At 41.5% G+C, this 17,502-nt stretch overlaps 1 protein-coding gene across 1 annotated transcript in view; it reads left to right on the top strand.

The window, feature by feature from the left end:
- EIF2AK3 (eukaryotic translation initiation factor 2 alpha kinase 3) overlaps positions 1 to 17,502 on the top strand; it is a 118,306-nt gene that overhangs the window by 45,652 nt on the left and 55,152 nt on the right. Inside the window, exons 4-10 of the mRNA XM_081087355.1 lie at positions 1,932 to 2,062; positions 3,877 to 4,108; positions 5,690 to 5,852; positions 11,856 to 11,996; positions 13,051 to 13,173; positions 14,468 to 14,697; positions 15,052 to 15,161. Coding sequence (XP_080943481.1) covers positions 1,932 to 2,062; positions 3,877 to 4,108; positions 5,690 to 5,852; positions 11,856 to 11,996; positions 13,051 to 13,173; positions 14,468 to 14,697; positions 15,052 to 15,161 — 1,130 coding nt within the window. The remainder of the gene's footprint in view (positions 1 to 1,931; positions 2,063 to 3,876; positions 4,109 to 5,689; positions 5,853 to 11,855; positions 11,997 to 13,050; positions 13,174 to 14,467; positions 14,698 to 15,051; positions 15,162 to 17,502) is intronic.

The raw sequence follows: 17,502 nt of genomic DNA, 5'->3' as shown, positions 1-17,502 counted from the left end.
ATTCCTAAGGGTTACATATTTTTGTTTCCATTTGGATGGATGAAGAACCCTCCAAAGATTAATAACAATCATAATAAGAATAATGTACCACTTATTTCTTTATCTAGTTTGATCCTATAATAAGAGGATCCAAGAAGAAAATTGTACTTATGTTAAAGTTGAGAAAACTGAGACTTTAAAAGGGTCAGAAACTTTCAAGGTCAGATTTGACTTGATCTGTCTGGTGACAGTCATGCTGATAAGCCCTAGACTTTGTCCGTTATTAGCTCTTAAGATGTAATCATAATCTCCTTCTAAAATTGCATCTTGCGCCCTAGCTGGTTTGACTCAGTGATAGAGCATCAGCCTGCAGACTGAAGTGTCCCAGGTTCGATTCCCATCAAGGGCACATGCCCGGTTGCGGGCTTGATCCCCAGTAGGGGGCATGCAGGAGGCAGCCGATCAGTGATTCTCTCTCATCAGTGATGTTTCTATCTCTCTGTTCCTCTCCCTTCCTATCTGAAATAAAAAATATATATATTAAAAAAATAAAAAATAAATAAAATTGTGTCTTGCAATTAAAATCCATTATTAGGAATGACCAATTAAAAGCATCTTTTTTAGAAAGGTAAAATCTTTTTTTAATCCCTAACACCTTGGTATGTGACTGTCTTATATATAGACTTAAGATTAAAACAAGGAAAAATCGAAAAATTATCTTTTGACCCTTGAGTTTTCCACACTTGAGCGATTCCCTGTGTAAGTGTTAGGTCCGTAGTACTTGCTGCAGATGCTTTCTACTTCACCTCCTGATACTGCAGTGCATTGAGAAGGCCTTGAGTCCTCTGTGTATTTCAGTGTTCCCTGTAAACACTGCCATGAACCAGATCCTCAGGTCTCTGATTTGATGTGCTTTCGCAAAATTCTGGTATTCTGGTAGGTATGATTTTTTCTGTTAGGATTTTAGTTTGGTTCATACTAAGATTTTTCCTTTTTCTTTTAATGAAGATTTGAAGGAAGTACTTTGAAATACTGCAGCTATTAGAAGAGGTTCAAATTTTTAAAAACCAACTACTTCTGTAATATGGAAACTCTGAGGTGGATATTTTCTAATTCATCTGAAATTGTATTGATGTTGTTAAGATATCAAAACTGGTTACTCATTTCTTTTTTTTTAATTTCTTTTTTATTATTTATTTATTTATTTATTTATTTATTTATTTATTTTACCCATTTCTTTTTGTATATTCCATGGAATGCTCCAAGTAAGACTAAAATTATCTAAGTCCTTAAAATCATTCCCTGGAATATTCATTGCTGCTTTTATGATTCTAAATAACTAATTTTAGGAGTTGGTAATCTACGATGCTTCTTAATATTTGGGTGCTTCTTCCATACTTTTCTTTTTAAAAAAACATAAATTAGAGATTCCTTTAATGGCTCTGGCCTCCTGTAACTTGTATTATTTTTTTAAAAAATATATTTTATTGAGTTTTTACAGAGAGGAAGGGAGAGAGATAGAGTTAGAAACATCGATGAGAGAGAAACATCGATCAGCTGCCTCTTGCACATCCCCTACTGGGGATGTGCCCGCAACCCAGGTACATGCCCTTGACCGGAATTGAACCTGGGACCCTTCAGTCCGCAGGCCGATGCTCTATCCACTGAGCCAAACCGGTTTCGGCTGTAACTTGTATTTTTTAAAACTAATTTAAAAAATATTTTTATTGATTTCAGAGAGGAAGGGAGAGGGAGAGAGAGATAGAAACAGCAGTGATGAGAGAGAATCATTGATCGGCTGCTTCCTGCATGCCCTCACTGGGGATTGAACCCACAACCTGGGCATTTGCCCTTTACTGGATTCAAACCCAAGACACTCCAGTCCACAGGCCGACACTGTATCCACTGAGCCAAACCAGCTAGGGCTAAACTAATTTTATATGTTTTTTCAGGTGAGGTACATCTGTTCAGCATTGGGTTGTCGCCGATGGGATAATGATGAAATGGAACAAGAAGACATCCTGCTTCTGCAGCGTACCCAGAAAACTGTTAGAGCCGTCGGGCCTCGCAGTGGCAATGAGAAGTGAGTATTCAGATCCTATAGCTGCTAGTGTTATTTAGAACCACACCGAGACTAAACCTACTTGAAGATTTTTTTGAACTCTTTGGGTTCCCTAGAAGCATACTATTCTTTTAAGAAAAATGTGAGCCCTAAATTAAAAATGGCCTCATGATTATTAACAAATTCTGTACTGGGCTTCTCTCCATATGCTTAAGGATATGGTAACTAGAAGGAGTCTCATACGATGATGATATATGAGTTTAGTTTTAGGTTAATGATAATTTTCAGAGCAAGCTTACTGATCAACATTTTTTCAATGCAAAAGTCTCAAGAGAAAGTTAATGTGCTTTATTTCAGCCCTGACCATTTTCACTCTGAGTTCTTTCTGTTATGTAGTAGTTTCATAGTTTTTCCAATTACCCTGATTTTAAAATAATATTTTAGTCTATTTTCTTCTTAAAGTATGAAGATATAATTTATTTGGTAAAAAAAAAAAATTTTTTTCAAATAATGAATTCCTTATATAATTTTTACTTTTAAATATGTGATTAAAAATAAGATGGTTGGATAAGTTATGCTATTCTTAAATTACATATATGTGTGATTTTTAAAAACCTAATATTTATTTTTTAATATTTTTTTATTGATTTCAGAGAGGAAGGGAGAGATAGAAACATCAGTGATAAGAGAGAATCATTGATTGACTGCCTCCTGCACACCCCCCACTGGGGATTGAGCCCACAACCTGGGCATGTGCCCTTGACTGGAATTAAACCTGGGACCCTTTGATCCGCAGGCCAACACTATATCCACTGAGCCAAACCAACTAGGGCTAATCCAGACTTTCAAATTTATATATGATGCAGTACAATTCATTTTCCTTTCCTGAAAGTTGTTTTCTCTAACTCATTTAAGAGTGCATTTTTAAACATTTTATTTTCTTATATTCACTGGACTGTGAGAAACGTTTTATATCTGCTGGCAACCTAACCTTTTGTATTCTTGATAGGATTTTGCTTTATTATTATTTTTTTTAAGTGCTCGAGTGCTTGCCGGTTGCTCAGCTACCATAGGAACAGATGTTCAAATTAATTAGAATTTTGAGTCAATATAAAGGAAGAGCCTGGGGGTCTAAGACCTATGTTCCTTAAGTATATATTTTTTAGTAGATGTAATTTTAAGGCCATTTTATATGTAAGTGACAAGATATTTTACTGTTAATAGTTAAATGATTTTTCTGTAAATTAAATATAGAGGGAATATTATTATTATCACTTTATGGATAAGGACATTGAAACTCAGGAAAGGGTAAGTGACTTGCCAGCTCTCAGTCAATAGAGATTGGAGGTAAGGTGTGTGACCTTCAGGTATACTTGGTCACATTGCCTTTCAGGACATGTTTTCACATAAATTTAAAATTGATGTATTCATCTTGCCTTTTACATTGGCTTATTGGGAGATACTAATTTCTCTACACTTGAATGAAATGTGTCCAGACTTGAATTAAGAACTAAGTTCGACTGCATGCTGCTATCCTATTTTAAGATGACTTTGATGTGTTTTAAGAAAATCATCCTGATTTGGAATTGTGAACATTTGTTAATTTTTGAGAGAAAATCTGTCCCATAGCTGATGTCAGCTCACAACTTTCCAAACCCTGACAAAGTTATGCCCTCTTGTGGCATAAATTAGCAGCGCTTCTTTCCTGAAGATTGTGTTGAGTTCTTTTTCTCATCACCAAATCTTAATGTTTGCTATTTCCCTGTAGAAAAGTTATTTATTTGGCTCCCTCTTTTCAAGTGTAAATTTCTAAAACATGCATTTGTAAATTTAAGGTGGAATTTCAGTGTTGGCCACTTTGAACTTCGGTATATTCCAGACATGGAAACTAGAGCCGGATTTATTGAAAGCACTGTAAAACCCAGTCAGAACAAAGAGTCTGAAATTATCTCAGATGTGGAAGAACAGGAAGCTGCCATAGTGGACACAGTGATAAAAGTCTCTGTTGCGGATTGGAAGGTTATGGCCTTTAGCAAGAAGGGAGGACATCTAGAATGGGAATATCAGGTAACTAAAATCACTGAGAATTTATGAACTGTTTCTTCCTTTTTCAGTTTGACCAAACATATTGGGTAATGGGAAACGATGCCAATTTGGATTTTATCTTGTTCTCTGTGCATTAAGAAATTTGTGGTTTTATACCTGTTAGAATGGCTATTATGAAAAAGACAAAAGAAAGTTATTGGTGAATGGTGTATAACAGTGTATCTATGTGCACTGTTGGTGAGAATGTAAATTGGTGCAGCCACTGTGGAAAACAGTATGTAACTTCCTCAAAAATAGACCTGCCATATGATCCAGCAATCCCACTTCTGGGTATATTACCAAAGGAAGTGAAAGCAATATCTCAAGGAAATATTTGCACTCTCATGTTCACTATAGCATTATTCACAGTAGCCCAGATATAGAATCAGTCTAAGTGTCCATTATTGGATGGATGGATAAAGGAAATGTGGTGTGTATTTTTACAGTGGAATATTATCCAGCCTTAATAAAGGGAATCCTGTCATTTGCAACATTAACACGTTAAGTGCCCAGCCTGTTTTGTCTTCCAGATGGAAAGTATAGTGCAGTGGTTCCCAAACTTATTTGGCCTACCACCCCCTTTCCAGAAAAAATATTACTCAGCGCCCCCTGGAAATTAATTTTTTTTAAATTTAATAGCAATTAAACAGAAAGATGTATGTATTAATGTTTCTACCTTTTTCGTAAAATATAGTAAAGAAAGGTGTAAATTAGAAACATTGAAGTTTGAAATTATGAAACTATTTATTGAACTCAGAATAGAAAGGTAATACAAAAAAAGTTAAAACAAATGCACCTGTGGCCATCACCGCCCCCCTGGATTGCTGCAGCGCCCACCAGGGGGCGGTAGCGCCCACTTTGGGAATCACTGGTATAGTGTCAGTCAGCGGTGACTGACTGGGCACTTAATGTGTTAATGAATCTGGAGGGCATTATGCCAAGTGAAATGAGCCAGACACAAAAAGTTAAGTACTGCATCATTTCACCTATATGTGGGATCTAAAAAAGTTGAAATTATAGAAGCAGAGAGTAGATTGTGATTGCCGTGGCCTAGGGGAAGGAGAAATGGGGAGATGTTGGTCAAGGGTACAGAGTTTCAGTTATGTAGGATGACTACATAACTGGAGATGTAATGTATAGCATGGTGATGAGTGTAGTTGGTAATTCTGTATTGTATACTTGAAATTTGCAAGAGTATAGATTTTTTAAGAAAAAACTTTCTAGCTTTATTGAGTATAATTGACAAGTAAAAACTATCTATTTGGTTTGTACATTGTGCTGATTTGATATACATACACATTGTGAAATTATTACCACACATACAAAATAACTGTGAGGTGATAGGTGTGTTAATTAGCTTAATTGTGCTAATGATTTCACAAGTATACATATATCAAAATATCACATTTTGCTCTATATATACATTTTTGTCAATTATGCCTCAATAAATCTAGAAAAATAAGAAATTTAAAACAAATTTGTGATTGTAAGGAGTATTTTAGAAGTTGGAATACATAAAGAATGCTTCAAATTATTTTAAACTTTTTTTCCACTTTTGTTTAGTTTTGTACTCCCATTGCGTCTGCCTGGTTGGTGAAGGATGGCAAAGTCATTCCCATCAGTCTTTTTGATGATACAAGTTATGCATCTAATGATGGTGTTTTAGAAGATGAAGAAGACATTGTAGAAGCTGCCCGAGGAGCCACAGAAAACAGTGTTTACTTGGGTGAGTGTCTCTCATCTAGTGATAATACAAATTGATATCTAGATTTGATTCCTACACTGTGCTGATAGTAATTTTAATTCCTAAGTACAGTCTCTGCCTTAGGTTACCCTGAGATTTATACTTTGGTTTCCATTCATGCTATTTTGTTTCACTTAACCCAGCGGTTCTCAACCTGTGGATCACGACCCCTTTGGGGGTCGAATGACCCTTTCACAGGGGTCGCCTAAATGCATCCTGCATGTCAGATATTTACATTACGATTTATAACAGTAGCAAAATTACAGTTATGAAGTAGCAACGAAAATAATTTTCAGTTATATATATGCATATATATGCAACATTTCTAAGCCTTCCTATATAGGTCTCAGAGAGGAAAAAAAAGCTATAGCAATTAAAAGTTTCAGAACTGATTAAGTCAGTGGTTCTCAATCTTCCTAATGCATGACCCTTTAATACAGTTCCTCATGTTGTGGTGACCCCCAACCATAAAATTATTTTCGTTGCTACTTCATAACTGGCTTCTGGCTGAGCAGGGCTCCCACTATGGGAGCACACTGATCACCAGGGGGCAGCTCCTGAGTTGAGCGTCTGCCCCCTAGTGGTCAGTGCAACATGGTGATCAGTGTGCTCCCATAGTGGGAGCCCTGCTCAGCCAGAAGCCAGTTATGAAGTAGCAACGAAAATAATTTTATGGTTGGGGGTCACCACAACATGAGGAACTGTATTAAAGGGTCGCGCATTAGGAAGGTTGAGAACCACTGACTTAACCAGTTCTGAAGCTTTTAATTGATATAGCTTTTTTTTCCTCTCTGAGACCTATATAGGAAGGCTTAGAAATGTTGCATATATGTATACGTATGTATGTGTGTATGTGTGTGTGTGTATGTGTATATATATATATATATGTGTATATATATATATATATATATATATATATATGTAAGTTCTACATAATAAAAAGCTAATATTCAAATCGACCGGGCGGCAGAACGACTGGTCACTATGACGAGCACTGACCACTAGGGGGCAGATGCTCAAGTAAGGAGCTGCCCCCTGGTGATCAGTGTGCTCCCATAGTGGGAGCCCTGCTCAGCCAGAAGCCAGGCTCATGATGGCGAGCACAGTGGTGGTGAAGGGAGCCTCTCCTGCCTCTCTGGCAGTGCTAAGGTTGTCCGACTGCAGGGAATGGGCCTAAGCCATCAGCAGTCAGACATCCCACGAGGGCTCCCGGACTGCGAGAGGGCACAGACCAGGCTGAGGGATCCCCCCGAGTGCATGAATTTCATGCACTGGGCCTCTAATATATATATACTAGAGGCCCGGTGCACAAAAATTTGTGCACTCAAGGGGGAGGGGGGTCCTTCAGCCCGGCCTGTGCCCTCTCGCAGTCTGGGACCCCTCGGGAGATAACGACCTGCTGGCTTAGGCCTGCTCCAAGGTGGCAGAGGGCAGGCCTAATCCCTAGGTGCAGCCCCTGGTTGGGCTCAGAGGAGGGCCAATTGGGGAGTTGGGGGCGCCACCCCTATCATGCACAGAGCAGGGCGGATTGGGAGGTTGCGATGCCACCCTCAGTCACGCTCAGGGTAGGGCCGATTGGGGGGTTGGGGCACCGCCCCCTGTCATACTCAAGGCAGGGTCGATGGGGAGGTTGAGGCGCCACCCCCTGTCACGCACAGAGCAGGGCTGATCAGGGGGTTGGGGAGCTCCCCCCTGTCACGCACAGAGCAGGGTAGATCCGGGGGTTGGGGAGCTCCCCCCTGTCATGCACAGAGCAGGGCCCATATGGGGTTTGGGGAGCTCCCCCCTGTCACGCACAAAGCAGGGCCCATCAGGGGGTTGGGGAGCTCCCCCCTGTCACTCACAGAGCAGGGCCCATCAGGGGGTTGAGGAGCTCCCCCCTGTCACAGAGTAGGGCCGATAGGGGAATTGGGGCACCGCCCCCTGTCACACACAGAAGGGCCGATCAGGGGGTAGGGGCGCTGCCACTGTCACACTTAGGACAGGGCCAATGGGGAGGTTATGGCTCTACTCCATCACACACAGAGCAGGGCCCGTGGGGGTGGGGGGGGGTTGGGGCGCCGCCCTCTATCACCCACACAGCAGGGCCGATCAGGGGGTTGGGGTGCCGCCACTCTCACACTCAGGGCAGGGCTGATGGGGAGGTTATGGCTCTATCCTGTCACACACAGATCAGGGCCCATGGGGGCGGGGTTGGGGTGCCACACCCCAACACACACAGAACAGGGCCCGTGGGGTGGGGGTTTGGGGCGCCGCACCATGTCACACAGAGAACCGTAGGGCAATCAGGGGGTTGGGGAGCTCCCCCCTATCAGGCACAGAGCAGGGCCGATCAGGGGTTTGGGGTACTTTCCCCTGTCAGGAACAGAGCAGGGCAGATAGGGAGGTTGTGGCCCCGCCCCCTGTCACACACAGAGACGCAGGGCGATCAGGGGGTTGGGGAGCTCCCCCCTGTCACGCTGATCCCGGTGCCTGGAGGCCTCGCGGATCCGCTGAGGCCTGGTGCATGGTGGGGGCTGGCTGGTTTGCCCTGAAGGGTGTCCTGGATCAGGGTGGGGGTCCCACTGGGGTGCCAGGCCAGCCTGGGTGAGGGGATGATGGCTGTTTGCAGCTGGTCACACACCCTTCAGGGTGGGGGTCCCCACTGGGGTGCCTGGCCAGCCTGGATGAGGGGATGATGGCTGTTTGCAGCTGGTCACACACCCTTTAGGGTGGGGGTCCCCACTGGGGTGCCTGGCCAGTCTGGGTGAGGGGCTGAGGGCTGTTTTCAGGCTGGGACTGAAGCTCCCAACTGCTCCTTTTTTTTCTTTCTTTTTTTTTATTCTGGGCCAGCTTTAGCTCTGGCTCCAGCTCTGAGGCCTCTGCTGCTGAAAGAAGGTATCTGGTTTGTTTAGGTTCTATAACTGAAACAATATATAACTCCAGCTCTGAGATCCCAGCTCGCTTAAAGCTGGTTTCTGGGGTTTGGTTTAGCTTCTATATTTGTTGCAATGTTTCTTAAACTGCAGGTTCAGAGGACAGCAAGGCAGGCGGGGAACGTTGGAGTCCTCCGTCACTGAAGCAAGCAAGCCTCATGTTAGTTTCAAGCTGCCTGGCTGCCGGCCGCCATCTTGGCTGGCAGTTAATTTGCATATCTCTCTGATTAGCCAATGGGAAGGGTAGTGGTCGTACGCCAATTACCATGTTTCTCTTTTATTAGATAGGACTTGAGGCCCGGTGCACAAAAATTTGTGCACTCGGGGGGTAGGGGGGTCCCTCAGCATGGCCTGTGCCCTCTCGCAGTCTGGGACCCCTCAGGAGATAACGACCTGCTGGCTTAGGCCTGCTCCTGGATGGCAGAGGGCAGGCCCAGTCCCTAGGTGCAGCCCCTGGTTGGGCTCAGAGGAGGGCCGATTGGGGAGTTGGGGGCGCCACCTCTATCATGCACAGAGCAGGGCGGATTGGGAGGTTGCGATGCCACCCTCAGTCACGCTTAGGGTAGGGCCGATTGTGGGGTTGGGCCACCGCCCCCTGTCACACTCAAGGCACGGTCGATGGGGAGGTTGCGGCGCCACCCCCTGTCACGCACAGATCAGGGCCAATCAGGGGGTTGGGGCGCTGCCCCCTGTCATGCACAGAGCAGGGCCAATTAGGGGGTTGGGGAGCTCCCCCCTGCCATGCACAGGGCAGGGTCAATCAGGAGGTTGGGAAGTTCCCCCCTGTCACGCACAGAGCAGGGCCCATCAGGGGGTTGAGGAGCTCCCCCCAGTCACTCACAGAGTAGGGCCAATAGGGGAGTTGGGGCACCGCCCCCTGTTACACACAGAGCAGGGCGGATCAGAGGGTTGGGGTGCCGCCCTCTATCACGCACAGAGCAGGGCCGATCAGGGGTTTGGGGCGCCGCCACTGTCACACTCAGGGCAGGGCCGATGGGGAGGTTATGGCTCTACCCCATCACACACAGAGCAGGGCCTGTGAGGGGGGCGGTGTTGGGGCGCCACTCTCTATTACCCGCAGAGCAGGGCTGATCACGGGTTTGGGGCGCCGCCACTCTCACACTCAGGGCTGGGCTGATGGGGAGGTTATGGCTCTACCCTGTCACACACAGAGCAGGGCCCGTGGGGTGGGAGGGTTGGGGCGCCGCACCCTGTCACACACAGAGCCGCAGGGCGATCAGGGGGTTGGGGAGCTCCCCACTATCAGGCACAGAGCAGGGCCGATCAGGGGGTTGGTTCGCCTTCCCCTGTCAGGAACAGAGCAGGGCAGATAGGGAGGTTGTGCCCCGCCCCCTGTCACACACAGAGCCGCAGGGTGATCAGGGGGTTTGGGCGCTGCCCCCTGTCACGCTGATCCTGGTGCTGGGAGGCATATTACCCTTTTACTATATAGAATAGATACCTGGTGCATGGGTGGGGGCTGGCTGGTTTGCCCTGAAGGGTGTCCTGGATCAGGGTGGGGGTCCCCACTGGGATGCCTGGTCAGCCTGGATATGGGGATGATGGCTGTTTGCAGCTGGTCACACACCCTTCAGGGTGGGCGTCCCCACTGGTGTGCCTGGCCAGCCTGGGTGAGGGGCTGACAGCTGTTTTCAGGCTGGCGGGTGACTGAAGCTCCCAACCGCTCCTTTTTTTCTTTCTTTTTTTTAAATTTTGGGCCAGCTTTAGCTCTGAGGCTCCAGCTCTTAGGCCTCCGCTCCTTAAAGCAGGTATCTGGTTTGTTTCGGTTCTATAATCGAAACTCTGTATCAACTCCAGCTCTGAGATCCCAGCTTCTGAAAGCTGGTTTCGGGGGTTTTGTTTAGCTTCAATATGTTACAATGTCTGAAACTGCAGGCTCATAGGCCGGCAAGGCAGGCGGGGAACATTGCAGTCCTCCGTCACTGAAGCAAGCAAGCCTCATGTTCAGTTTAAGCTGCCTGGCTGCCGGCCGCCATCTTGGCTGGCAGTAATTTGCATATCATCCTGATTAGCCAATGGGAAGGGTAGCGGTCGTACGCTAATTACCATGCTTCTCTTTTATTAGATAGGACGGCATGATTTCAAATTACTGATATGTACTTAAAGTCTAAAACTTTCCACATTTGTATTTGTAGTTGCAATTTGTTCCTCCCTTAAAGATTGTGTTTATTGATTTTTTAGAAAAGACATGGATGAATTTTTAAAAATATATATTTTTAATGATTTCAGAGAGGAAAGGAGAGGGAGAGAGAGATAGAAACATCAATAATGAGAGAGAATCATTGATCGGCTGCCTCCTGCATGTACCCCACTGGGGATTGAGCCTGTAACCCAGGCATGTGCCCTTGACTGGAATTGAACCTGACCCTTCACTTCAGTCCGCAGGCCAACACCCTATCCACTGAGCCAAACCAGCTAGGGGTATTTTTTTTCTTTGCATTTATAGAACTTATCTGAAAAATAAAAATAAAATTTTGGAGTGCTTCTGGACAGTTGAAGGCCTTCAGTATAATAACTTTTGAAAAACCCTGAATCTAATTTTTGAACTAGTGTTGGTGGTCAGATACAAATTTCTTTAAGCTCTGTCAGTGTGTTATCCACCACTCATTCTCAATGAAATGCAAGAATTTGAAAGATTAACATGTCACACATGTTTTATGATAATGTTTAACTGAATTGTTAGCAATGTCTCTGGAATTATAAGTGTTTAGGTTTCCTTAAGGAGAATGTTACTTCATCTAAGTTACTAATCTCATAAGAGTACATAGACCTCTTTGAATTTTCCTACTGAGTTTTCCAGTAATGACTGAAAGTTGTTATTCAGTGAGAAACATTGTATGGACCTTATGTGTAACTTTCCTCCCATATTTTTATTGAATAGCCTTTGGGTCCTTTGAGTGCATCAAGCATAATTCTCTGAGAAGAGTTGTATAATACATGAAAGATAACTGGAATTAATCTAATATTATTAAATCAAAATGAGCCTTTTTGAAAAAGAATTATTGGTGTTTGATTCCAAACATAATTAACAATATTCTGGTTGATTCAGGAATGTACAGAGGCCAGCTGTATCTGCAGTCATCTGTCAGAATTTCAGAAAAGTTTCCTACAAATCCCAAGGCCTTGGAATCTGTTAATAATAAAAATGAAATTATTCCTTTGCCAACAATCAAATGGAAACCCTTAATACGTAAGTGAATTGTAAACTTTTTAAAAGTTTATTAACATGTTCACAGGGCTGATCATGATGTCTTTGCCCTAGATTTGACTGTCACAGAGATGACAACATTATATTCTCTGATAAACTAGAAAGATATTTCAGATGTTAATGCATTTTTTAAATTCTCACCTGAGCACATGTTTACAGAGAGGAAGGGGGTGGTGGGAGAGGGAAACATTGATCAGTTGCCTTTCCTATGCACCCCAACTGGGGATCAAACCTGAAACCCAGGTATGTACCCTGACCAGGAATCGAATTGGCAACCTTTCATTGTACAGTATGACACTCAACCAATTGAGCCACTCTGGCTGGGCAGATGTTAATTATTATTTATTTTATTTTATTATTTTTTAATGTATATTTTTATTGATTTCCGAGAGGTAGAGAGAGAGAGAAACATCAGTGATAAGAGAGAATTATTGATAAGCTGCCTCCTACACTCCCCTATTGGGGATCGAGCCTGCAACCTGGCATGTGTCCTGATGGGAATTGAACTGTGACCTCCTGGTTCATAGGTCAATGCTCAACCCCTGAGCCATGCTGGCTGGGCAATGAATTTTAATTAGCATTTAGAACACGATTTCATGAAGCAGCAGTTGCTTCGCTAGAATGCAGTGTTAATAAAATAATTTCTCTGTACAATTTAGAAAAACTTTTAACCATTCACCAACCATGCTTGTGTGTCAGCTCTTAACCTACCTATATCAAGAATATTTATGAAAAAATTATCTGGTCATATCATATTTTTTGAAACATTTAATGAATTAAAATCAAATACTAGGCTACCTACTTTCTTCAGTTATCTTTTTGTCCCTTATGTATATTTTTTATCACATGCTTTTAATTACTTGTTTATAAGATTCGTCTTCTCTACAAGACTGCTTTTTAAGGGAAAGAACCTTGAGCCATTTGTTTGACTTCCATGTTTGAATTAAACTGTGGTTAAATAGCTGTTTTTTTAATGAATGAGATACATGCATTTTCATGAAAGTCATAGCGGTTAAGCTTTTACATTTTCTTTTAGATTCTCCTTCGAGAACTCCTATCTTGGTAGGGTCTGATGAATTTGACAAATGTCTTAGTAATGATAAGTTTTCTCATGAAGAATACAGTAATGGCGCACTTTCAATTTTGCAGTATCCATATGGTAAGTGTGATTACGCTTGGATTGAAAATGCTGTTTTGTTTCTAATTTATTTTATGTATTAATTTGAAATTAATTAATAGAATTCAAATGAAAGGTAGTCATTTGAGGAGTAGAAAATAAAATACTGTGAAAGGCAATATTGTGAATGTTGGCCAAGGTGTAAACTCCAAAGTCAGTTGCCAGGGTTCAAATTAGTTTTGCCACATACTGAGATGGGCACCTAACTTTACTGTCTTGGTTCCTTCATCTGTAAAACAAGGATGGCGACCCTCCTGTCTGTTTCTTGGGGTGTGGTGAGATCTAAGTGAGATAATGCACATACAGTGTTAACACTGTACCTGGCAAATAAGTATTCAGTAAGCATTAGTTCTTCTTACTAGTTATTATTCAATTATCAGCCTGTATAATGTAGTCAATATAAAATCAGTCAGTATAATGAAGAAAACAGGTGTTTGCATAGAGCTATGTGAAAATGCTGTAAAATGAAGTTTTAATTTTGTTTGCAGACCAGATTATTGCAAAAGTCAAGAATAGGTGAACCTTGGCATGAAATACATTCCTATGTATTTAAAATTAGGATATATTTATATACGAAAGTCTTTTGAACAGTTAAATATAAAAAAGTCCTCAATCTGCATTAGACAAAACATAGATTCCTCATCAGTAACCTTAGATGCTAGGACTGGGAAATGATTGTAGAACTTAAATTGATAAAAGCGAAACAGAACAGAGGGCTCTGAACTAGAAACAGCAGCCTTTATCTGATTTGATCAAAATTCCGGGTTAGAGAAAACTGTGTAATCTGCCCACAAAATTCAATATTGGAGACAACTCAGCGTGGAATGAACCAAGGAGTATAATAGAGATGTTTTCCTTCCAGCCTGTGAGGAATGATTCATGTTAAAATCTGACATTTGATTGACACTAAATGAAAGTAAAGTTTAAAATCCTTCAAGGAAGTTAAGTACTGTCTAATTCTTTTCTTGCATTTAAAGGATTTAATTATTAATGAGGTAATCAGTGGGATGCCCCTTACATTTGTTCTAGTTTTATTATTCAGTATAAAGAAAATTTATGATGCTTATGGAATAAAGGAAAATATATTTGCATAATAAAAAAGAAAAAATCAGATAAATGAGGCTATCAAATGTGTTAAAGAAGAAATGAGACTTTTACAAAAGGAATTAATGTTATAAGTCATAGGAAAATTGATAATTTTTAGTAAATAAAGATGAATCTACTTTGGTTTATCTTTTTAAAAATTAAAACAACCTTTTAATGTTTGTTTTTGCAGATAATGGTTATTATCTACCATACTACCAGAAGGACAGGAGCAGACGGAGCATAGGGGGCACCCAGATCACAGTCCGAGTTCTGAAGAGCCCAGACTACAGCAAGAATGTCCGCAGAAAGGACCCTGTTCTCCTCCTACACTGGTGGAAAGAAATAGCCGGGACTATTCTGTTCTGTATCATAGCAACAACTTTTATTGTGCGCAGACTTTTCCATCCTCATCCTCACAGAGTAAGACATATTTTAGAATCTAATTTATTTCAGCGTTGGGAGTTTCAAAACCTAAATGTGTGTATTTGGGGTGTACATTTACTTAAGTTTTACTATAAAGTCATTGTTTCCCACATGCTGTTTCCACTTCCTTATCTTTCGTTTATTCCTCAACCATTGCAGTCTGGCTCCCATCTATTTCATTGCCTTTCCATTTCACAAGGTAGATGTGGTATTTTGTGTTCTTATAATGCTTTTCTTTTTCTCAATATTATTTATTTATTTTTCAATGTTACTTTATAGCTTAAGGTAATTAGCTAACTTTAATTCAGATTTGTACTAATAGTGATGTCTCCCATCCCCCCACCTTATCAGCAAAGGAAGGAATCTGAAACTCAGTGTCAAACTGAAAGTAAATATGATTCTGTAAGTGGAGAAGCTAATGACAGCTGGAATGACATAAAAAATTCTGGATATATATCACGGTAAGAGTCTTGTCATAAAATATGTATGTATGCTGTAGCTTCTGGTGGCAACTATTTGGATCTAAGAAATGACCTACAAAGTAAGATCTTGTTTAACTATTTTTTTAATGTGTGAATAGGTAAATAAAATGTAGACTTAACCCTTAAGTCACTTAAACTTATTCAAACGAGCATCGACCTATGAACTAGGAGGTCACGGTTCAATTCCGGTTGGGGCATATGCCAATAGAGGGCATGCAGGAGACAGCTGATCAATGATTCTGTCTCATCATTGATGTTTCTATCTCTCTCCCCTTCTCCCTTCCTCTCAAATCAATAAAAACATATATTTAAAAACAAAAACAAAGTGGTATGTGCCCTAAAATGAATAGAAATAGAGTGTTACAGAAGTTTAACTGCTAGTTTTTTTAAAAAATATTTTTTTATTGATTTCAGAGAGGAGGGGAGAGGGAGTGAGAGATAGAAACATCAATGATGAGAGAGAATCATTGATCGGCTGCCTCCTGCAGACCCCACACTGGGGGTCGAGCCCGCAAGCCAGGCACGTGTCCTGACAGGGAATCGAACCATGACCTCCTGGTTCATAGGTTGATGCTCAACCATTGAACCATGCTAGCTGGGCTTAACTGCTAGCTTCTTAAAGTAAAATTTACTAAGTGACCAACGAAGGGTAAGGGTTTTAAGACCCTTGCTAATGAAGATGCTGACTATTGTGTCAGTGGCCAGCAGTACCAGTAGGCAGTGCGAGAAGGGGTGGAGAACGAGGGATCCAACAACTCCCGATGGGTAATCTGCTATGGAGCCATTCATTGTTTATTCAGCATTTACTCTGAACACTGTGCAGGGCAGTATTTCAGGCTTTGAGAGAAATAGAAAGATTGAGCCTATCCTGGAGAAACTTAAAAATCTATGGGGGAGATAATACTGGGTAAAAAAAACAAACATATGAGAAAAAGTCATGAGTTACGTGACTAACTCTGGTTGTGATGATTCAAGAGGGCATCATACATGAGGCCACATTTAATATATATATATATAATTTATTTTATTTTTTTTCAGATAGGGAGGGAGAGGGAGAGAGAGAGATAGAAACATCAATGATGAGAGAGAATCATTGGTCAGCTGTGAGGCCACATTTTAATTGAACTTTAAATCATAAGTAAGAGTTAGGTGGATAGAGACAGGAGGAGGAGTGAGGTATGGTGTATAAATATATTTGTAAGGCTGTTGGGAAGAGAATTAGAGTAATGTATTCTAAAGTTGAATGACTTAATTTTCCTTTAATGTTACTCATTTTGAAGAGTAGAGCTGATTTTTTTTTAAATATAGGAGCTGTGTAATAATACCTAATGTATGTTGAATGTAAACTATATTATTAAGAGTACGTATTCTGGATTCAGTCCTGAATTCCAGTCTCAACTTTTCGTTTATCAGTTGGGACCTTAGGCAAGCTGGTACATATATTTATAGAGTCAATAAGCATATATAAGATGTTTTTCTTTTCAGAAGATATATCCATTTTCATATGGGTGTTTTCTCCAACATAGGAAAATAATTCAATTGGCCCTCCAGGAGTATGACATGAACTTCATGGGCTTTTGCAGTTGGGGAGATGGATTTGTACTGAAGTACCTTGACTAGCTATTTTTAGGGGGTACATATTTTTACTCTTCATTCTCTGTGAAGGTAATTGGTCCATGGAGGGTTGGAATCTATTACCCTCTACTCCTGAACTCCATATTCTAACCAGCTGAGCCAACTACTAAATTAACTTGAGTGTGCTAATCATAAAGTAGTAAATTTAGCGTTATAAGAGATATAAAATATTATCTAATTCAACTCTTCCTCCATGTGGCTGGAAGGTTAACTTTATTCACTAATTAATTCATGCATTATTCAGTAGATATTTATTTGCTAGACCTTCTATTTGCCAGGTAAGCTCATGCTCTGAAAATACAAAGAGAAATGAGAAGGTGCTCCTGCGTACAAGGCCCCCACAATCCAGTGGCAGTGGGAGAGTGAACTGCATACAAATAACTGCAAAATGTTGGGATTAAGTTTAAATAGTTCAAAGTACTGTATGCAAAGTGCTGCAAGAACATTAAGACTGGGGTGTGTAGGAAGGGCTTACAGAGATTAGCAGAATGAAGGAAGAATAGTTTCATAAGTACAAAGAATTAGGCCATCCCAGTGGAATAAATAGCACAAGCAAAAGCTCTGATGTTGTGAGAGGGCATGGTGCAAAGTTGGTTAGAATATACAGTGCAGGTAAGTGAGGTCAGGCACCAAAGTGGGAAATAGGCTACAGTGTGGAGGTCCATCTGTAAATAACTGATGGTGA

This window comes from Myotis nattereri (genome assembly GCF_964212035.1).
Source record: "Myotis nattereri genome assembly, chromosome: 3".
Lineage (NCBI taxonomy): Eukaryota > Metazoa > Chordata > Mammalia > Chiroptera > Vespertilionidae > Myotis > Myotis nattereri.
The sequence above is the reverse complement of the archived record's forward strand: the minus strand, read 5'-3'. Positions and strand labels throughout refer to the sequence as shown.